At 36.1% G+C, this 24,337-nt stretch overlaps 1 protein-coding gene across 1 annotated transcript in view; it reads right to left on the reverse strand.

Annotated features, from left to right (window-relative positions):
• PALLD (palladin, cytoskeletal associated protein) overlaps window positions 1-24,337 on the reverse strand; it is a 187,460-nt gene that overhangs the window by 116,894 nt on the left and 46,229 nt on the right. Inside the window, exons 3-7 of the mRNA XM_058025126.1 lie at window positions 7,845-8,023; window positions 5,486-5,552; window positions 4,806-4,911; window positions 3,786-3,860; window positions 1,115-1,256 (exon numbers count right to left, since the gene is read on the reverse strand). Of these exons, the coding sequence (XP_057881109.1) occupies window positions 1,115-1,256; window positions 3,786-3,860; window positions 4,806-4,911; window positions 5,486-5,552; window positions 7,845-8,023 (569 nt within the window). The remainder of the gene's footprint in view (window positions 1-1,114; window positions 1,257-3,785; window positions 3,861-4,805; window positions 4,912-5,485; window positions 5,553-7,844; window positions 8,024-24,337) is intronic.

Here is a 24,337-nt window from a genome sequence, read left to right on the forward strand (position 1 = left end):
TTCACTTGGAGTGGTGTCCACTACATCTGGAATTGACTGAGGTGAAGACAGCCAGAACCTCTTGTTGCTAGCTAGGCTAGAAACAAGGAGAGGAGTTAATTGTAATGTTAAATGCAATGTTAGGGTCCAGTGGGACCATGGGTGAAGATCGTAATGGCAATACTTTTAAATTGTTGTAACCTCTGATTTGAGTTGCATGTGATAGGAATTACTGTACCAGGAACAATGTGAAACAATTGAGCAGAAGCCCTCACAAGAAGCAGTGCAAGGGCAGTGATGACCTGGCCTGGACTGGCTTTGGTGCTCAGTAAGTCCATGTAACACACCACCTCTCCTATTCTGAGTATCATCACAACAGATGGAGCCCAAAGACATGGACTAACTGAACTCAAAGTAGGTTTTGTGAAATTTTACAGGGATGATGCATAGACTAAGGGAATGCTATCTGTGTACTAGACCAAAGGATGAGAAATGGTGGTTCATGAGCATCTCCTGGCTAGTATGGGACCTGAGCATGACATAAATGGTATGGAATAAGGGAGTGGAAAATGTCCTGGGTTTAAGTGGGGTAGAGTTAATTTTCTTCACAGTAGCTGGTACTGGGCCATGTTTAAGATCTGTGCTTAAAACAGTGTTGGTAATACAGAGATTTTTTTCTATAAAGGCCTTTTCTGCTACTTGTATCTTGCTGATAGTGAGAAGGCTGGGATGCACAAAGAATTGGGAGGGAACACAGCCAGGACAAACAAACTGCAGTGATCAAAGTGATATTCCAAACCATATGACATTATGCTCAGCATATAGATCTGGGTGAAGAAGGAGGAAGGGGTAACATTCAGAGTTAGTCAACATTCTTCCCAAACAACTTACAGGTAATGGAATCTTTCTTTCCTCAGAATAGCTAAACACCTGCCTGCCCATGGGAAGGGGTCAAAAGATTCCTTGTTTTGCTTTGCTTCTGAGACTTTTGCTTTCCCTATTAAACTGTATCTCAACCCATGAGTTGTCTCACTCTTACTTTCCAATTCACTTTCCCAGCACACTGGGGGAGAATGAATGAGGATCTGTGTGGTCCTCAGCTGCTGGCTGAAGTTAAACCATGACGTTGCCTTACTTTTTTGGAGAATTCTGAAGTCTGGAGAATCTTGAATTTCAATGCCCTGTCGAAACCACTTAACATGAATGGGAGGGGGTCCTCTAACCCTGCATTCCAATACTACAACTTGTCCTTCAGATGCTGTGGCATTTTGTAGCTCCTGAAATGCAAACATCACAATTAAAATAAACCAGAAGCACTTTACATTCTTAACAATAGTATTTGCTTCCCTTCATAATTCAACTTTATTGTGTCATTACATTTTTGCAACAGACATTTTCTTTCATTCTGATTGAATTTAATATGTCTATATAGTTAAAAATTATTGGATAGGTTATTTACAAATACATTCTTAAAAAAGACCAAAGATTGGAAAAGTGCAGAAGTGTTTAATTCCTCAAATTAATACAAGCAGATCACTGTAGATTGAGCTTTCAATTTTTTGTTCTTCCACAAATTGAAATGAAAATTCTGGAACTATTGGTTGACTTAATCCTGAGACTAGCTGAGCTGCTTTTGGGTCCAGCTCTAGAAGGTGGAGCTGCTTTTGATCTGAGCGATATGTAACAAATGAAGAAAAATTAGATGACACCAATATGATTAGGATATATTAACTAGTGTATGGATAGCTTCTGGGACAGTACTCTGGCTGTAATAAATTGGTGTACACATGTGAAAAATTTCGGAAGAGACTAGATCTTTAATGAAGAGCTGCAGCCAGAGGGAAACACAATATTTTAAGTAACAGAACTGACAGATGATAGCCACTATTTTTACCTTTGTTATCTATCTCAAGATTATAAATCAAGGAGTCCTTTTCACTCTGCAGTGGCTGTCTTATTTCCTTTGCAATTTATTGTCAAAGTTTTAGACCTTACTGTAGCAAAGCACTTGAAGTTAGGTCTAAGCTCAGAGTTTTTCTAGTTTATATTCACAGATCTCTAGTTAATCAAATGCGTAAGAATTTTGTTACATGGAAACCTGAAAATCTTTGCGCTGTTCCCTGAACTTTGCATGAGGAGAAATTTATGTCAGGATGCTGGATTAAGTTTATATTTTATTCTTCATAGTTGGTTTGTTTTCTTGTTTAATTAGTTTTTTTTGTTTTGGTATGTCCCAGCTGTCTTAAGCTGCTCAAATTCTTCAGTAAAGAATTTCAAGGACAAGAGAGATGAGCATTAGGAAGAAATAGCAGAGTTTTAATTGCTTTGGTAGTCTCTGGATGGGGGATGGACTTCTATTTCCCACTCTTACCTGGAAATTGCCTGCTTCCTAACCATACAGTAACCACATTTTCTAATCTCCTGCACCTCCACTATTCACCCTCTTGTGACCCCTGCAGTATGGGTGCAGAATTATGAGGGACAGAATCAGACCTTTCTAGACATGAGACAGGAATATGCTGGAGCCAAGCTAGACAGCTGTAGAGAGCAGGGCTTGCTCTTACTCTTATCTCCAGGCAAAACTATTTGCTGTCCATATTAATTTTTAATCAAATGTTTTCCTGAAGTAATAACCAGAAATGCTTCATTCTGGCTTCAGCAAGTAGTGATTAAATAATAATTACTACTATGGAAATCATTGTTTGAGGCAAATTGAAATAATATTTTCAACTGAAGCTGTATTTTATAGATAGGGAAGCATGCCATCCTTTTTTTGCTGCTACCTAATTCTCGGTTCTTAAGTTTGATTTGGGATGACTGTGAAGATAAATATTGACTTAAGTAATTACGTGAGAAATACAGAATAGAATTTTCTGAATAGAAACTTCTCTTCTAAAGCGTATGATCAGCAGAAGAAAGGATTGACTCTTGTACTAAGCAGTGGTGAGGCTGCACCTTGCATCCCATGCTGAATTTTGGCCCCCTCAGGAAAAACATTGAGGTGCTGGAGCATGTCCAAAGAAGAGCAACAAAGCTAGTAAAGGGTTTAGAGCACAAATCCTATGAGAAGCAGCTGAGAGAACTGGGGTTGTTTAGTTGTGAGAAACAGAGCCTTGGGGGGATGTAATTGCTCTCCAGGAATTTGTAATGAAGTGGGGGTTGGGGTCTTCTCAAAAGTAACACACAATTGGACAAGAGGAAATGGCCTGAAGGTGTCACAAGGAGGTTTAGATTGGATATAGGAAAAATTGTTCAGAGAAAGGGTTGCCAAGTACTGGCTACCCAGGGAAGCCACCATACATGGAGGTATTTAAAAGCCATGTAGATGTGGCACTTATCAACATGGTTTAGCAGTGGTCTTAGTCATGCTGGGTTAATGGTTGGGCTTGATGATCTTAAAGGTCTTTCCCAACTTAACTGGTCCTATGAATTTTAATTTACAATTTTTTTCTAAATCAGAGTTAAAAAGCCTGTGTTATTTGTTCTTATCAGTAGATAAATGACTGTGAATGAAGCTTTGTCAAGACTATTATTAGTAATTAGTACTTACCTTGCTATATTTTACAAAGATTTATCAATGGAGAGCAGGCACAGCCATAAGAAAACTCATACAGAATATTCATTTTAATCCATTAGTAGAATGCATAAGAACTTTGCTGTTGCAATGGAAAAGTATTTTCTTAGGAAGACATTGATACTAAAAAGTTTGAACTTGATCAAGCCTTCCTGCATTCGGATACATAATTTTGATATTTTCTTTTGGACTATAAGAGTATGATATAAAAATCATGATGGATAAAACATACCTTTGTAAAAATAGGTGCAGAATAGATAGGCTTGGGTCCATCCAGATGGTGCAAGTATGAAGTAGGGCTTTGAGCCTGCAAAGCAATGCAAGAATGCTGTGAAATGGAAAGAGTACTAGTTTCGATATACGGCCCCCATGTATATGCAAAAATGCAAACTCTCACATGCGCAGTCTTATTGTTCTTTCTACCATACTTCTTGGAAGACATCACAATTTCACATCTGTTATATTCTGAAATCAAAACAAATGCTTGAGGGCTTCTATACTTCCAATAAGAATTTTGTGTCCAATTGTCTTTGCCTGAAAGTATTTTGAGGATTTGACTCCTGTTAATAGATTCAAGTAAATCTTTTGCACTGAAGCATTTTTGCTTCTCCTGCTCCTACATCCCTTCACTGACGCAGTGATAAATAAATCCAGGTGCCTCAAAGCTTATCAAGGTTAGCTCAAGGAAGGGAAAAGAATTTACCATGTATAGGATGACAGAGATTTTAATTTTGTTTGTATTTTACGATTTACATGTAAACTTGTAAAGTTAGCCACAGTGATACTAAGGACTTAGTACAAATGAATGAACATGATTTTCTATATTTAACATTTAGATAGTAAAATTTCTTTTTCTCTAAAGGGCCCAAAGAAATGACAGCAATATTAAATTTAATAACAAAATTTAAAACTTTTGGTAAAAAATATTGCAGGCATTCATTTGTAGTACATTCTTTTAGGACTTGAACGAGTCACTATTAAGTGATAAACTCTGTAATTTTCATCATCACTGGATCTGTCTGCTGCTTAAATGCTGTGTTACATGTTGTGTAAGAATCGATATGTATACTTACTTTTGTGTCCCATTCAGTGGATAAATACTTAATTTTTAAAAACCATAATTCTTAATATAGTAATGCTAGTTTATAGTTTAACAATATGATTCCTCAAAATGACAGAGTTTTTCAGGTGTTGAAAATCTTGGAAGAAAATCTGAAATATTTTTACTAATTTAAAAATTGTCTAAAAATACCTGCTGACTGGGCATGGATATAGGTTGAATTACAGCTGTGGTCACTCCTGATTTTGGTGTAGAAGATCCTATTGTCAAAGAAACAGAAGTGGTTTTCTTTTGGGCCCTGAAAAATAAAAACCCAGGAAGCATTTTATAGGATCTGAAATGAGAATGTGTTAGTTTTTAATATGTAAGCCACCTTGTACTTTCTACATATTTAAGTATGTTATTATCAACTGAAAAGATCAACATGACTGCTGAAGATCAAGATGGATGAATGAAGTTTGAGTAGAAGACAAACTCTGGCTAATTTGCACTTCCTTATGCAATAAAAAGTACTGATTTAAGATGAAACTAATTTTTTTTTCTTTAATTGTAGTCTTCTACATATTTCTTTGGAGGCACTGGTTTGGGTGACTACAAAAGAAAACTTGGTTAACTTGAGTTTACTTTTGAATATGAAAAATTAGTATCAACAAATATGTTGTCAGAGTGAGATCAGCCTTCTCTGACAGAACAAGCAAATTAATATGATTTACAGTTATTATACTACACATTTATATCACATGAGAGAAACAAAAAAGACAAGGCATACACAAGTGTACCCCAGATGCTTGTTCAGATTGTAAAACCAAAGATTTTCCAGTATCCCTTATTAAGAACATTTACACAATATTGGTAATGCTTTACACACTTACTGTGGCATAGCTCCAGATTTTAACTGGAAAATTAAACTTTCAGTCTCTGAATCTGTAGAACTGGCACCTGGAAAAGAAAGTTTTTTCAATAATCTCATATATTTTTATTGATTTATTTAATGTTTAAATTCCAAAGGAGAAACTATGATACTTTTGCATTTCACTTCAAGAATTGAGAACCCTCTGTAACAAACTATGGCAGGTTTTTTATCTGATAAGTTTTTTTTATCTGTAACTATGTACTTTAGACAGTTACAGAAATCATAAGCATGCCAATTTAATTGCACACTGCTTTCCCTGGGCTCCTAGCTGTCTCCCTTAATTTTGAGACAAATATGGCCAAGACAGAAAAAAAAAATGCTGAGTACTATTGCTTTACGGGAAATGTATAATTTTATTTACTTAAATTTTAAATTTGAAGCTTAAGCAAACATATGGCTTTTACAGATAACAAATCTTCAAACTTAAGTAAGAGCAACTCAGTGTACCAAGACATTTTCAGACTAAACTTGCTGCCCATGATGTCCACATTTCAGACTATTTACATTAACCTACACATAACATTTATTCTCTGCTATTTCTTGCCAGTGGAAGTCTTGATATAATGTATGTATTTGGCAATACCCTGAGCTTACTTAAAGAAAAAAATATGAAAGCATTTATTCCCTTTGTCCTAATTTTTCCTAACAACAGATACTTCACACATTTATTCTAGACATTTATGCAGTACATATTATTCCTCAAGGAATTGGTGCATATATATGGATAGCTGTATGTTTAATGCAAACCATAAGCATTTCATAATCAATATGCACAGTATAGCATAGACAGATTCCAATGTAACAATGCTGGGACTAAAACCCCTATTGATTTACAAAGTTTATGCTGTAAAAAAAATCAAAGCAATAAGTAGTATAGAACAGATAAGAGAGAAGCAAATGTCCAGTCATCAAAGTGTGTCTACATGAAAGGATTTCTTAAGAACGTAGAACAACCAGGTCTTGCATGGCTGGGCCTGCTGCACAAAAGAAAGTATGACACATCAGTGTCATCAAGTCTATTAATATACAAAGCACTGCTTGTGTGACAACCTGTTTTCCTTAAAAATGACAGGGGATGAGCCTAATGACTTGTACAAATCTTTCTCTTTGAAAGTAACATGTTATAAAACTTCAAGATAGGACTTCCATATAGCAATACTGGCAGATGTCAGAGAATGAATACTTTTATTCATCTTTTACTGTTGCTTCTGTCCCTATAACCTCACACAGCAGTAGTATTTGTACTACACCTGAGTAATTCTGAAATCGTGATTACTACTGTAAAGAAAACTCCTTCTAGAATCTGTAAGATTCAGAAAAGTCTTGGGGATTTTGCTATTATATCCAAATGGCCTCTTCAAAAGTTCTGACCATAAAGAGCATAATGAAATAAATCCTATAAAGGCTATGTCATGATTTAGCTAGTTAGGAGCAAAAAGTTTTTTGTTTGGTTAATAAAAATCTATTTAATAATTTTGGTGTGTCACTATTTAGATTTCTTATGACTATTTCTTATGTTAATTTATTTTATGCTTTCAAGTGACCATTTAAATGAACTTTAATGAGTTACAAAACTGGTAAAAGAATATGTAGTACCTAATTTTTTGGGAGATGTATGAATTAAAATTGGTATTCAGGTATAAGATAATCTTGCCTGAAATACAGTTCTCTACTAAAAGATAACTTAATAATTTTACTCATGGTCATCATTAACTTTTCTCAGAGAAAATAATACTTGAGTTATTACTAATTTTGCAGTCAGGAAATATTTTGACAATAACTAGCAGCTGTTTGTGGACAAAACCAATATGACTGACTTTAATCTGACTTAAAATCAGTATGCCAAAGATAATGGATTATAGTACATTTACGCATGACTAAAGATGACACTAAAGATGACTCATTTTGGGCTGCCACATATATTTGCACAGGGAGGCAGATATGTCAAAACTGAGATGGGGATTACTGCTACCAGGAAAATCATTATTACTATCACTAGTCAAAACTTTAACTAGTGATTTACAGAAGTACTGCTTATAAGGATATGCCAAAGTTTTTGTTGGTTCCTCCTATTTCATTCTTTATCTCTTTTCTGCCCTAAATAAATAGCAATCTACTCAGTGATTCCTGATACATTCACTGAAATATCAGGATTAATATTATTTGATGTTAAAAATGTGTTTGTTAAAGAAAAGCAGAGGAATACCATAAAATTACCACCATACTGAATGTAATGTTAAGATAAAGAACCAAAAGTGAACTTCAGCTTAATTATCTTTTCTTACACGCATCAAGTATTTTATTATTTTATCTCTTACCTTCAATGAATATTTCAGCTGATGTGCTATCTGAACCAAAAGAATTTGAAGCCAGACAAGTATAGCGCCCAGTGTCGTCTTCAAAAGCTTCTACTATAATTAGTGAATGAAGTCCTCCACTTTCAGAATGGATCTGAATGTCAGGGGAATTCTGGAGTTCTTTTCCTTCACAGAACCATCTGCAGCCCACACACATGTAGAAAGACAAAGACAAAAAGAATATAAAGGATTGGTTCAGGCTCATCGCACACAAGAAGACATTACACTCTGCTGCAAAAATCTAAATTGCTACTGAAATCAGCACATCGTGCTTTGAAGTGTTTAACAAAAAAAGTATTTCACAAAGCAATGACTTGTTAGAATAAACTTTGTTTAAAAGGTAGGGAGACATTTCTGAATACAAAGAAAATTGTACACAACACACCTACATTTTAAAACTATCTCCTGTCCTGTTTTGGTAAATGAGTTTTTCCTGCATAACTTGTGTATTGGCTTGTTTTGACCACAGTCTAATCCATTTTGATAAAATTTATCACTCCCATCTACCTAAATGCCGCTGATTCTGCACACAAAGTATCTGAATTTGCAATCAGTAGCACAGGGTCTAGCTGGAAGCCTGTCACTAGTGGTGTCCCCCAGGGGTTGATATTTGGCCGAGTATTATTCATCAATGTCTTGGCTGGATGAGAAGGTGCCTCCTCAGCAAGTTCACTGATGACACAAAGCTGGGAGAGGTGGCCAATTCCCCAGAGGGCTGTGCAGCTCTTCAGAGGGACCTTGTCAGGTTGGAGAGATGGGCAGAGAGGAACCAGCTGAAATTCAGCAAAGGCAGATGCAGGTTGCCACACCTGGGGAGGAATAATCATGTATCAGTATGGGCTGGAGGCTGGTGGACACCCAGCTGTCCAAGAGCCAGCAGGGTTCTTGTGGCCAAGAGGCAATGGTGTCCTGGGGTGTATTAGGAAGAACATGGTCAAGGGAGGTGATCTTGCACCTCTACTCAGCCCTGGTGAGGCCTCGCCTGGAGTGCTGTGTCCAGCTCTGGGTTCCTCAGCACAAGAGAGACATGGAGCTTCTGGAGCTCCTGTTGAGAGGGCAACAAAGATAATTAAGAGACTGGAGCATCTCTTATATAAGAATAGGAGATGGGCCTGGTCAGCCTTGAGAAGAGACAACTGAGACGGGACATCATGAATGTATAGAAGTATCTGAAGGGAGGGTAACAAAAGGACAGATCCAGCTTCTGCTCAGTGGAGTCAACAGGACAAGAGACAACAGGCAACTGATTCACAGAAAGACCCACCAGAATATTAGGAAGAACTTTACTGTGCGGGTGACTGAGCACCAGAAGGGATTGCAGAGAGAGGGTGTGGGGTCTCCCACACTGAAGATACTCAAGAACTGTCTGGATGCAATCCTGTGCCATGTGCTCTGCTTGAGCAGGGAGGCTGGGACAGATGACCCACTGTGGTCCTTCCATCCTGACCCATTCTGGGATTCTGGGATTTTTGTCCATCTTGCCCAGTCAATCTAACATGATCCCATGGCACAGGTTTCATATTGGTACGCTTTAAATAGATTTACTCTTGCTTTAGATCAAGAACATAAACTGGTGTCCTTGGGCTGGATTTTTATGCATGTAAGTAATACATCTTCCACCACCAAAAAGATACATCCCAACAAAAGGGATGGATTTAGGTACAGACAAAACAGACACTTATCTAGGGTGACTTACAAGTATGTAAAAGCAAAGTATAATTTTGTTTACATCAGATCAATCAAGCATTTGCCAGTGTAAACTACTCTGTGTTCTCAGCCCATACTGCTGCCATGAATGTACCTGTTCCCACCTTTTTTCTGTTTGATACCCTCATATCAGGCAGTCCTATTACCCTGGGCCATGCCCTGATTTATGTCTATCTCTGGCAGCCCAGCAAGTACGAGAAGTCAGTAATTCTTGGTTTTTAGTGTCTGCTGTGCATTTTTGCAGGGAGCAGAGACAGATTGGAGAGTCATTAAAAGAAAATTGCTCATGAGCAACCAGTCTTCTGTTCTCAGATTGTCCCTATATCCTGAAAACAAAAAAAATTTTGCCAAGCCTTGCCAGGGCTGTTATTCCCATTCCAGTCCTGCAAACTGACTCTGATCTTTACCACTGCTTCTTCTCTTCTTCTCACTCCATAATCCTAATCTGTGTTTTTTTATGTCCTCTCCCTTCCCTCCTTTCCCTCTTCTTCCTCTGCCACCCCAATATTCAAATCTTGTTCTAACAAGAACAAAATGAGGAATTATTGACAACAAGCTTCAAAAGGGATCTTCCCCCCAAACTTTTAGTTTTCTACTCTAGTATGTTTTTTTTTTAAATTAACAAATATAACCTCAGAAATTTATGGACAGTCAATTCAAAGTAAAAGATGACCAAATTGTTAAAAATATTTTTAAATATTTAAAATTTGCCGCAAAAATTTGGTATTTTTCCTTTAACTTGTATGTGTTGATGAGAGAATTTTTGCAGTTACATCCCAGTAATACTTCAGATTTAATTTTTTTCCCCTCTATCAGATGACTTCCCATTACCCCCAGAAACAAAAATTACCCCAAGGAGTTCCTACCTATTTAGGAAAAGCATGCAACACTACAGGATGACAGATACTATAAAATAACAATCAGTGAGAAGTCTAAAATTGAACAGCCTCACTTTTATTGTTCTTTTTAATTACAAACTTCATGTAATTAACATAAATAAAAAATGGTTTAAAGCATCCTTCTGAAAATATTGCATTGTAAAACTTGAAATGTCATGGTTATTACAGAATGCAGAGTTAAGAAATCCACCAGGTTTACACATAACACAATTCCCCTTAATAACATAATAACTGTGGGCAAGCTCTCTGTGTTAATGAACAATAGATGTTTTATTCCTGAAGGCAAAAGCTTTTTTGTAGTGGCATTAAAACTATATGCAATTATTTCAGTTTGTAGTGGCATTAAAACTATATGCAATTGTCTTCAGTAATTAAAATGCTAACAAGTTCTTTTTCTGTCTTCTGTTACCTAGATAGTGCACCGAGAAAGTATCATTTTTGGAAAGAACTAACAAACTTCCATTTGTTTACTCAGCAGACCCCTTTGGCCTACTTTTACAACTATTTGCCTTGGAGACAAATCTATTCTGTCAGCTCTACTGCCAAAATTAACATTTCTCTTCCCCCTCTTCCCCTCCTTTCCTCTTGTCACAAGTCGTCCCTTCTACCAGTGCGAGGACCTCTGCTACTATTTCTGATTATTAGACCTTCAGAGTCCTAACCTCTGTGTAGCCTTTTCTAAGCTGCATTTTAAACAATATGCACAAGAGAGAAGTTAATTCAATTTCTAGACAATCACAGACAAGAGCCTGTAATATGAAGCCCTACATAACCATTTGTTCTATTTTTCTTTCCTTTCCAGAAACATATTGCAAGGAAAAATCTCTCCTCCAAGCCTAATTATTTTCTCAGACAGATCCCATTTTAGTTTCATGCAAGCTGTATAGCTTTCTATTGTTTCCTAAGTTCTATGTTCATAAAGTGCTTAAGAAATTGTCTTAAGCATGAGAACCTAAAACAAAAAAAAATCCATTTATATATTTTTGTCAGGTAACATTTAATAAGTAAACTGTTTTCTTAGGAGGACAAGTTCTACGTTGTCCCTTGACTTGTGCATACGCATGCACATGGTCAGTCTCAAGTGGTGGGAGCTATTCCTCAGCACTAGCTGGGATTGAGACTTGTTGTATCACATCAGTGTCATACTGAAAACGAGTCCTGACCTGCTTCATCACACACTGCCTGCCCCAGAGGAAAGCACATAAGTAAGCAATTCGATACCAAATTACCTCAGCTGTCATTAAGGCAATGTTTGATGCATGGGAAACACGCCTGGTGTGGGACTCCACTGTTTATTGTGGAAAGAAGAATTCACCTTCACAACTCACAACTGGCAAGAGCACAGGTATTTCAAACGGAGAACACTGGAAGAAGCTTAGTTGTAACTCTATTTCCGTTTCTAATTGTATTTTCTTTTCGGTGTACATGTTGATAAAAGAGGAGGATTACTTGTCATGAATTTCTTTTGGTGATTACATCAAAACTAGGTGAATAAGAAAATACTCAAATATTGATTCAGCAATAACTTTCCAGTTGCCAGTTCGGATCAACAGAGTTTGTGAATTCAAAAAAGGGTCATCAAGTAAAAATAAGTGAAGTATTTTTTTCCCAAACACAGACTGAATGCCCCTTTTTCATCTTTTATATATTTGTGCAGTCAGCCTTAATGCATTACAATCAGAATAATCATAGAGGAGAATTTTCTGCTCCTAAGGACTGAAAAAGATTCAAAGACAAATCTTTGAAGCATTCTCTCTTACTGCGAAGGGATCACTAAAGCAAGCAACAAATCACTATCAAAGGGAAAATGAGCCAAAGAAACCAGGACTCATGGCTAGACACAGAAAAATAACCACAAAGCAAGTCTTACAAGAAAATTCCAGTTTTATGCTAACTAGGGCAGTATTAACTCATGTCCAGTCTATTCCAGCCTACTGATCCTCTTGGGGATAAGAGGATTATTTTCTAGCCCTGAGAAGACAGGAATACTTCTGGAGAGTTAAAATACACCAAACCAAACCCAGCCTGAAAGAAAATGACTCAGAGGAACAAACGCACGGCAGATGCTTTGAGAAAAAGAAAATTCTCTACACAGAGACCATCGTTTTAAAAGATACGTCTTTCATAACTTCTGGGTACCAAGCGTAAAATCATCAACTCATTTCCCTATCCCTTTGTTGCAGGTTCTCTGTATGCATTAAGTGTGCAAATAGGAAAAAAAACAGACAGAGACACCAACAAAAGGGTTTGCAGATGTGTGTACATATCAGTCCCCAGAATAAGTCTTCCAGCTTGCACCATGGGTGCATTCCTGCAGGCCACGCTACAGTTCATGCAAATTTGTAGAGAACTGTCCCCTTGAAAAAGAACAGAAACTACTGTAAGATGTAAGATAATGGCTGACCAATTAAAAAAAAAAAGTATCATACACTTTATATAACTGAAATAAATTTTATTAGTCATTCTCTATCTTGCCCAATTTCAAATTGCACTGCATTTTTCTGCTCTTTCCTACTTTCTTCTTCATTCTCTTTCCACCATTTCTCTTCTTGTGTGCATTTCCACTCTTTGTCTTGCTTTTCTTCAACCATGCTTGGTTTATAACTACATTATATCTCCTGTATATTAAAATAATAGCAATTAAATATTTAAGGCAGACAGTGAAACAATCACTAGACAGGAAAGTCAACAGACAAGGAAGAGATATTTTGGTAGTAGGAGGACAGTGATTAGGTACTCATTTTTCATGCTTCAAACCCTCTTTGCCTTTCTACTGGCTACGTTGTGGCAAAACCAGAACAGCAAACAAAAAAGGACAATCAGATGCCAGGTAAGCAGCAGCTCATGCCACTGACACCAAGCAGCAAGCCACACAATGTGCCTTTCTATTCACTCCTCTTTTCTTTATGCCCTCACAATCCTCCATGCATGGAAATACATAGGAGCACGTGTGTCTGGGATTTTAATGACCCTGAACAAAACATAAACAGAGTTGAACAGTACACTGACTAAGTAAGCACAAGGGTCTTAAGAAAAACAGTTCAAGGTTCTCTCTAATGCATAATCCTGCTGGAACTTATGTTTTTTGAGAGTCACTGAGGAATAGAGAGGTTTTCCTCTCTGCACACTCTTAAAGTTAATTTAAAATGGCAGCTGAAGTGAAACTTTAAGATATAGCCTTAGGGAGAAATTATAATAGGGAACTCTGACCACTACAGAAAGTGCAGAGAGATAAGTTGTAAATTAAAAAGTAATTTTATCCTTAGTGGTGTTAAGTATGTCCAGCAAGAAAAGTCAAAGTTAAATACTCTGACATTCTCATACTGGCAGAGTCAGCATTTCCATCACAATACTGTGTAACTCCCATTTTGCTTTTCTCCATTGAAACTAAGCAGTGCAGCACTTCCAGACTATAAAACATTACTACCTAAAGAACTTGACCCAATTTTTAAAAGAAATCAGCTTTTTCATAAAAGATTTAGAGTACACTGCAGGAATCAAATTATTCAGATGCTTATAATTCTCTACACACTGCCCAATATTTGTGCAATAGATATTTCATTATTTGTATAGATAATTCATAAGAGAGTTACCAATAAAAACATACATACTTAAAGTATTTATATACTGTAATACTAAGGAAAAAAATCTGAATATAAATGCTGGTTTGGCTGAACCTTCAGTTAAGCAATTAAAAAATGTCTCTATAATGAAAACCGCAGAAGCCAATTTTATAATAAAAAGTGTTACATTATAAGCAGTGTACATTAATTTAACTGATTTAACTGATTCTTCAGATTTTGCACAGTGTTTTTCTGTAATAACAAGTGGTGTAGGAAGTTAAAGTAATGTTCACTACTTTCTACTCATTTTTTGCAGGAGTAACTTTTTATAAAACTGTATATGCTCAATAATTTTTTTGAACTTTGATTATAAGGAAGATACATAAATATTGAACATAAAATTAATGAACAGTACCTAGCAGATCTGGTGATCTGGCTTCAAAGTCTCATAGGTACATTTAAGCCATGCAGCAAAGAAAGCAGGGAAGTGACTCTTGTTGTTGGCTGCCCTGTGGGGTTGGTGCAAATGATATTTCACAAATGTACCAATGGTATCCAAATGAGATACCACATTTCAGGTAATCCTGTTTCATCATCTGGATCAAAGACATTTGTGCAGCTGTTTTTATTCAACATGAACAGCAGGGAGATCATATTTCTTTAACCGGCCAAAAAGCAGTCAATATTAAAGGAAAAATCTGTATGCTTACCTCTGTAACCAGAATGAACAAATATCTTTTAAAGAAGTTTCTTCTACAACAGTATTGTTTATGTTATAGTCAACCTTCTGAAATAACAGAATGCTGAAATGCATACTGAATAATTTATTTTCCATTTTTGAAGCCCAAAGTTTAAACTCTACCTCACATCCTATTTTGATCTATCTTTACTCCTTTAAAAGATTTATCTTTTTCCATCTTTGTCCATTAACAAAACACAAAGTAATTATTATTCTTGATCTTAACTAGGTGTTTTCTGAAGACAAAATAATTGTCCAGGTGTAGGTGTAACCCACAGATTTCACATTTTCAAAAACCTTTCACAGAACTTTTTTTTCCCTCTTTGGCCACTAGCCTATGCAATAAAAGTGTCACTTTCAGAAGCTGCAATTTAACTGACAAATAGATGTAGATAGATAATTCCCTTTCTTCTATATTTTTGCAATCATCAGATCAAGAAAGAGCAAAAATTCTGTGCAATTCAAGGACCACTTATGTCTTATGAACTGCAAACCACCTTGTCTACAACAGGCATGTTGATTATTTGCAACACATAAGCTACATATTCAAAAATATTTTATTTCATCAAGAAACTTTTAAACTAGTGAGTTTGGACATATGTATAAATTTAAAAGCTATGTGACCATGTTCATGTGAAAAAAACATGAATTAAAAATCGAGGAATAAAATACATATAATTTAAGATATGAAGTTTTCAATAACTCTGTTTGTAAGACATTTTTGAGGGCTGTTGGACTCATTAGATAACTGCAAGCTAACTTAGTGAGATTCTTTACATCAGTTTTCTTCAGAATATTCAGAAAACTAATTGTATTACAAGTCATTTACAATATTTAATGTATCCGTTTCCATACATCATCTCTTCTTGGACAACTTATTCTCACTTCATTTTCTGGAGCACTATTTTGTACCTGACATCTAAATGTTTATAGAAGAATATTTTTTATCATCTATTTGACTAAGCCTGAATTCCTGCCACATGTATGCACTCTACCAGCACTTACAACTCAGGCATACATTTGGGATAAATCTGAAAAGGGGTTTTGAGATCCAGTGCAGTCTGGGCCAACATAGCTAGAGCCTCTTTGTGAGTGCCTAAGCAAGAACTCTGCTGTCTTCCAGGCTAGCTCCACTGAAGAAGGATAAATCAGAATAACTGAAGAGAAAACTTCTATTCTCCTGAAAATTCAGAATATGCACTTTCTGACACAGCTGAAGAGTAAAAAGAACTCTTTGCTTCACTCCAATTACAATTCTATATTTCAGTAATGAATGCCATCACTCAACAACTTGGATGTCTGTGCTTGACAATATTTAATTTTTTTCAAGCTTCCATTACATTTTGAAACTGAAATAAATTTCCTTCAGAGCATAGCCAAAATTGTGTCACAACAAAATACTTTCAACTTCAGGGGCTAAATTCTCTTCCCATCACTGGAATTTACTCTCCTCTATAAGATCCCAACATTTAATTATAAATGCCTGCAGATATAATGCATAAAAAGGTATTGCATTGAAAATACCTTCAATTTGCAATAACTCAACATTTTTATAATATATATATTTTTTAATATCATTAAATATGAGATATGGCAAAATAATTGAATAGTTGAAAATTCCCAGTTGTTCTTAATCCCAAATGATTCCATTTACTTTTGGAAAGTGGCTGTTTGCTTCATAAATATATTAGTAAATATATCTGTAATCCCTCCGGGATTCATTGGTTTCAGACAAAAAAAAAATTCACAAATTAAGACCTGTGGATTCTAAGGAGTTACAATCTGGTCAACAATTTCCAAAATTAATTAAAATGCATTGAAAAGGAAAATTATTTGGTCTTCTGACATATCTACAAATGCATTTCTCTATTATGACTCAATAAAAACAAAAAAGCAAATGAGCAGAAACAGAAAGATACAGAAGAAAAATGCTCCCATACCAGTTTTTTGATACATTTACCTGCATTTCATAAGTCTTTACACTGAAGTTGATGTAAACAGGAAATGACAGAAAGAATTAAGTGGAGTAAAAGATCAACTTGCATTCATTTATAACCTTAACATTCCACGTAACTTTCTCATTTTGTATTTTTAGGTTTCATATTTCACTACAAGTTTTTTTTTCTCCTGAAAAATCTTCTACATTTTGATCTCCACTGCAATAGCTTGCCTCCAATGCCAAAATCCTGGAAGCTGTTTCCATGTGTCAGAGCACAAAGCAAGAACAGTTTATAAATGTGATGAATGAGCAAGTACAGTCATAAAATGCTTGATAATAGCTGGCTCTGCAGTTCTGTGCTTAATATTACTGTAGATGCTTTCATTAATTTTTTAATGTAATTCAAGTTTAAATGACTACCAGATAAAGCCATTCATTCAACACCCTTTGAGAGTTTTATACTTTCAGAGGACTGTCACAGGACTATGAAACATGTTACACAGAAGAATTCAGCACTGAAGATAAGAAACCCCCAGCACCTGAAACACGCATTATTGCCTTCAACTAGCTACTACACAGGAGCTCCTATAGTTTCAGGGCATGAAAAGCCAGACACTGAGCAATAATTTCTTCCATTCTGACAGGTAATTAAATTGACTGGTTTTGTACAACTTCCTTCTGGGGCCTGGAACATCTTACCCTGAAGTCAAAGTGTGGTAGACATTATCTGCATTTCAGATTGTTCCACTAATTCATTTGTCAGTAAGTCAAGCAGACCCCTTCTGCTTGTGTCTGTAGCTGTGCCAGCAAAAAAATTAATTGATCTGCTGTTTTGTTTCATGCAAAGATTATCATCTCTTCCCTCAAAAATCATAATGTTAGATTTCCAAAGTTGAGATGCTGCTCTGTATTTTTCACTCTGTAGCTAAAGGATTTTGCTCTGCATGGAAATATACAGATACAAATCTTCCCTCCAAAATGGACTTGAAAGTTAATTCAGGAAACTCTGCCTGGTTTATATCCCATAAAGCATCCTCAAATATTTGTTTAAACAAAGTTACAGAAAGATATCCCAAACATACTAAAAATTGTCCTCAAATGCATCCAGCCCTGTACTAAGAGTACAGTAGTGGTGCATAAAGCATATGAGAACAGAGTTAAAGTATAGTGCTTCAGAGAAAACACACATATGGTATTAGAGACAACATGCCTGGTTCCATTCAGATTGTCCCCAGCTTCAGAGCATGCTGGAAGAGCCCACCAGAGCAGCACAGCAGGCCTCCCTCCTTTTATTCCACCATTTCCTCCCCCAAACCTTTTTCCCATTCCATTAGGTTGGACATACTCTTATGTGTATTTTCAGTAAGAACATTCACCATAATTTCCCCCAGTGTCTAGCACATGGCACATCTTATTGAATATAAGCATTGGACTACCTGTTAACAACAGTCTAGACAGAATCTAATTGCACAATGAATGTTCTTGTGTCTGCAGGAGCTGAATAAAAATGTTTCTCTAAAGAAAAGCTCAATGAATAGATGTGTAAGAACTGAAACAGAAATTGGACATGAGGTGATTAGATATGTTTTACTATTGAGAAATGGAGGTTAAGCACTTTTCCCACTGTATTCCAAGAAAGTAAGAGGTATCTCAGAACTCAGTTTCCACTGTCTTAACTCGAAGACCACCTTCTATGAATTGTCTCTAAAATATGAGCAGATTCTGACCTTGCTTTACCAGATGCACTGCTAGCCATAAAATTATTCAATCTTTTTGGAAGCTAGCAGATTGGCATGAAGAGATGGATGTTAGTTATTATACAGCCCTGCATGCCAAGGAAATACTGGAATTTCATTCTTAGGGGTCTGCTTACCTGTTGCAGAAGGATATTATGTGGCCACCTTCCATGAAGTCTGAAGGCAGTCATGCACCTAAGCCCTGTAAATAGCTGTAACTTTGTTCACTTAGACCACATACCATGACTTGGCTTACGTGGACCTATGCTTAAATGAAATTACAACTTCTGGTATTTGATAGGAAATTAAGAAGATCATGGAAGGGAAGGAAAATAAAAAAATTAAAGTCAGTGAAGATGGTTAGAGCGGGTTAAAAAAAAGTATTTAATAATCCTGTGTGAAATGCTGAACATTTTTCAGACACAAAGAACTGTTGAGGCTTGTAGGATTAACATGATTCCTTGTCTAGCTGAAATGGAATGCACAGTGCCTATAACTGAAATGCCACTCTTAGGTATTGCTTATATTCCTTTGGCCAGAAACGGATTTTCAAAAAGCATGCTGTCATATTTTGCCTTCATGGGGAAGAGTACCTATTACAGAATTGCCAGGCATAATCTTCCAATGAAATACCATTTTGAACTTTGAGGGATGGACTGTAAAGGGTTAGAAGTAAGAAAAAAGATGTAAAGTTATAAAGATGAAATTGCACTTATGCAATTTGAATTCTATACGTAATTGTGTTTAACATGATTATGGTGAGTTAGTCAGTGGCAACTCAAGGCTGACAACACACATGTCAGATGAAGAAGTAATAATTCTTCTCAAAACCATAACACTTAAAAAGGGGAAGAAGATGAAAACTGTTTAAGACCAATCACTCTAGTCCACAAAAAACAAACTAACAATATTAAATTACATAACCTTAATAACTTGCAAATCAACAATAAGTAAAAGGAAACCTCCATTCAGGATGTATAGTCTTGTTCATCCTGAACACATGGAAGTGGCAACTATGAAACTTGTTGGTTTACCTTGAAAACTGGAAAACATCTTCAGATATTTGGACAGGTAGAAAGCTATTACATGAACTGTGACATACATTGCCATCACTGTGCATTTTATAGGCCAACTAAATGATGCCTATAGAAGACAGTTCTCTACATGATAGTAGCTGTACAGATCAACTTCTACTTGGCACCTGCAACATTAGCTAAACTAGATCAAATTAAATGCAAAATGAAACTCTACATAGACAATACAAAAGGATTCCATTTTTATATGGGTACTATTCCTACTATCATCTCCCTTTTTCTTCTCGATGATTTCTAAGCTAGACACAGTCAGTACAAGTTTGCTGAGCAGAAGCTAAAATACGTGATTCATTTGGGTCAGGTCAGCAGCTTAGTAACTGACAACAAAGCAAGGAAGCTGTCAGCAGTTTTGTCAGTGCCTTGCATTAAGTATGACAGCATCAAATTTACTCAGTGAGAATTTACTCAGCCTGCAGAGATTGGCAACACTCAGCAGAGTGCCATAGGATGTAGGGAACAAGCACCTCTGTCCTGCTCTCACCATTGTTTTCAATACTGGCAACAGGTCTTGGAAGGCTGGGATGTCAATGAAGGAAACTGTCATCGTCAAAGAACTGAAGATTAGGATGATTTATATTCAAATGGATGAGGATGCCCTATATTCACAGACATTTGCAACTGTTGTTTATTTCATATATTTACGGCTAGAAAAATCACCATTTTAACAGGTTAGTTTCTATGCCTACTAGTCTGTAGGAAACTGAAAGCTTTCTGAATTAATTTCCAACAAACTAGCAAAACAATAGTGATAATACCTGTTCTGATTCATAATATAATAATATCAAGGATAATTTTCACAGTTGTTCATGGGAAAAAAAGCTTAATCTCTACGTAAATAGTCATCATATTTACAAGGAATGTTATTTTTCTGTAGCAGGCTATTTTCTTATATCCTACCTCAGAGGCAAATTGAATCATAGATATAGCAAAAAGTTATCCATTAAAAGAGGTAAAATAAGATTCAAGACTTTGGACTCTGGGATAACATCTGTGGTGTCCTAGACAGATTTAAAGTGTGCTTTATAAAAAGGTCTCATTGAAACAACAGATTTAGGAAAGAAAGGGTGGGGAAGGAAAATTGCCTGTCTTTGAAGCCTCAGCTCTCCCAAAACTTGTGGCACTTTTTCCTCAGCGTCCTTCACAGAGCATTCCTTTACTGAAAGCACATTCTATTGATTTGCTCAGTTCATACAATGAGATACCTGTCATTAGGGTTAACAGCTGCAGTACTGTGCCTTTTACAACACACAAGCAATCTTCCTTAGGGGAGGATTACATTCACTTCCTAAGCTAGGTCTGAGGACTAGCCATCACCTTTCTCTAAATAAGAATGACTGACTTATGCTATCTGTTCAGATATCAGCTGAGTGCCTCTACACACCTCATTAGCTGCAAGACACAGCCCTCACTTCAGTCTTTAGTTTCAGCTTTATCAGGCAAGCTTACATCTATGTTTGACAGCTGTCAATATGGTGTGATCCTAGACCATGCATGTACCTATGTTTTATACTCTGGTGACTATTTCAGAGTTTTGACTTCTGCCTTCTTGCTCCAAACACTCATTTCAAGATTATTTTCAAATTTTCAAGATTCTTCCTACCTACTGACATACACCGGCCTAGCTAGCAATGCCTCAAAGAATACCATGTGTATTTTTCACACCCATTATGAAGCCTGAAATAGGAAACAATACAAAGAGCAGGTTTGAGTGGAAAATCAAAAATTCCCTAGGAATCCAACAGGTTGAGGGTCAATAGTCAAGACTGCTTTAAGGTTTACTCCTCTTTGCAGTGACTTGAGTTTATATATGCTTGCTGTGACCCCTGTAAATCCTTAAATTCCTTGATTCTTACTTCCTTTCCCAATGTGCCTCTCTCCATTGATTGAGAAACTGTCTGAAGAGAGGGTGTCTATTTTACATATGCACAGTGCAATGTAGACTGCACCAGCATTACAGTCAGAAAAACTTGTAAGTAGTCATAGTTTAGGAAGAATGACAACTTTCAATCTAGTAACAGATGAATAACTGTATATATACATATCCTATAAAAGCTGGCCTAAAGATGTTTCAAAGAACAGGATGTTCTGGAGTATATGTGAAGACACAGGAATATTCCCACCTATACAACACAACAGAATTTTCTCACCTTTGCTTCACTTAATCTGTAAAGCACTGAGGAGCTCTTGAATTTGTCAAGGACTTCAGGCACAAGATATGTCTTTTGAGACTGGGCATCTTAAAGGCCATGCTTTCTTGTGTATTTGTAGAAAGACTGTACTATCCACAGTACATTTCAGATTGTGTAGTATAAAACCAAATCCAGTTGATTCTACGTATTTTATATGCATTAACTCAGTAAAACTGAACACAACACATTAACATACCACAGTCAGGAATTTCAAGGCACTATAGTACATGTTTTGACCTCTGATTAATTCTCACAGCAGTTACTCAGAAATAATAATAGTTTTCCCACCTGCATTGCACACTTCAAAGTTACAAAAATCTGCAAATAACTTTTAAACACTTACATTGTAGTTTATGTGAGGCAGAAATTAACTAAAAGTGATTCATGAACTCTGGTTAATGTTTGGGTTTTGTTAGGTTATTTTTTTTTTTAGTTTTTAGCCTTTTTTAAAGTTAAGAACAAAGTTCATGCATGGTCTGTAAATTTGAGAGAGATGTAACGTTAAGCAAGGGACTAGTTGAAGGGTATGTACATAGCTATATGATCGATATTTTCTTCTTTTTTCCCATTTCCCCCTAGCTAAATTTATCATCCCAATCCTTAAAGACAGCAAAAAGCTCATAACTATTGTTTATTGGGTTTCCTCTTGTAGAATACTACTCCTTTATTATTTCTAGGTAAATTACAGTGATTTAGTAAGAATTGCCTTTTATCATTACTTCACCTTCCAAACAGATGCAAGAATGAACAATAATTTTTCAATGCTCTAACTTCTGATTTGCATTCTATGTTTGAAACACCTTGGAATTTTTTACTATTTTTTTACTAATTTCAAAAGTATCCACACAAAATAACATTCATAAAAATCTAATACTCTCATTTCCCTCATTTGAGGGAAATTTATTTGGATGAAAGTTTTACATCAAAGCTATGCATCAGTTTATGGAAGAAATATAATAATTGAGAAGAAAGAAGTGAGAGCATTAAGGGAAGAAATAAAATTTCAGAATAAAGAATATGCATTAAAAGAATATAGATTACTACAGTTTCATTCTTCACAGTAGGGATATACTGTGTGTAGATAGTTACAACAATTTAAAGAGAGTTTACTTATGTAAACTTTTCAATCCTCTTAAGAGCAGCACAAAATGCTGAGTAAGCAATTAACTTTTATGCAATTACAAAGGTCTTTCCTTTTTACTTTTGGTATTTTCCATAATATATTTGGAGTGGAACATATTTACTGTGATTTATGACAGGGAGATCTTCCCTTATCTCTATCCTTCTCACTCTCCAATCAGGTCACCAATTAGCCTGTAGTGTACAAAAGAATTCCTGAGATACATTCGCTCTCTTTTAAGAAAAGCCTATTTTCATCCCATACAAAATATTCAAAAAACTATTTTTCATTTATTCAAAGGAGCACTAAAAACTGTTTGTTGTAACCCTGACCTTACCATTAAATGCTATGACCCAAACTCTCAGCCTCTAGGCAATTAAAAAAAATAAATCGTTTGAGTACATCCAGCCAATGATTTCTATGTTAAAAGAAAAGTCTAAGTTGGAGCCATGTGGTCTCAATCAGGCAGTAAAAACTCTGTATTTTCTTAAATGCACAACTGCAGTATGCCCATAACCTCTCTTTTAAATCATCTTAACCAGATCTGAATCACTCTCACCACAAATGATTCGGTGGCCCTGGAATGTGCTGGGGTAGACAGAGTTGCTCTGCAATGAACATTGAGATATTTCCCACTTTCCTAGTGTTAAGAGAATAGTCTGCAGAAAAAAAACAACTACCCAATTCTAAAAGGTTAGAGCCAAGACAAAAAGTGACATCATAGTTCAATCATTCAAGAAAAAAATGCATCTACTGCCTAATAAATCAGTGTTGTGTGCCACAAAGCACAGGGAGCCAACGCAGCCAAAGAACAGCTTTTCTTGCTGAGGCAGGGATACCACAAGCAGCTGGCAGATGCATATGTAATTGTATTCACAGAGAGCCACTAAATCCATTAAGCTAGCCAGAGTAGGAGAAGCTGATCAATTAAAAAGCAGAATATACACCATTTCAGCAACAATTTGTTCAGCCTCCTACCCCACATTACAATATTTCTTACCATAGGCCACCAAATTTTTTTGCAGTTTAGTATACACATATATGACACTTCCTTAACAGCTTATAGGCGGATCACTTAGGATCAAAAACCATTTTGAGGTCTCTGCATTATCTGAATGTATGCTCCTAGCATTCTTCTCCAGTCTCCTTAAGCAAATAGAAAGGATAGGCACAAAACCACCTTGGCTTCCCCAGCACATCTCAGAAGGAGTTCCAAAATATTACTTATATCTAAAGTTATAACAGAGGAAAGGGAATGTAGGTCCTTGGGGGCTCCTAAAAGTCACATTTAAACAGCAAATGAGCAAGCTTTGCTTAAAAAACTGTAAGATTCTTAAATGCCATTTCCTCTTTAAAACTGTGTCTGGAGCCTGAAAGATTTCTTTCAGTCTTAATCACCTCAAAAAACAATTTAAACATGTGGCCAAAGCAATGTGCATTTAAAACAGGAATAGACCAGAGCCAAGAC

Source organism: Melospiza georgiana, chromosome 5 (assembly GCF_028018845.1).
Source record: "Melospiza georgiana isolate bMelGeo1 chromosome 5, bMelGeo1.pri, whole genome shotgun sequence".
NCBI classification, from domain to species: Eukaryota; Metazoa; Chordata; class Aves; order Passeriformes; family Passerellidae; genus Melospiza; species Melospiza georgiana.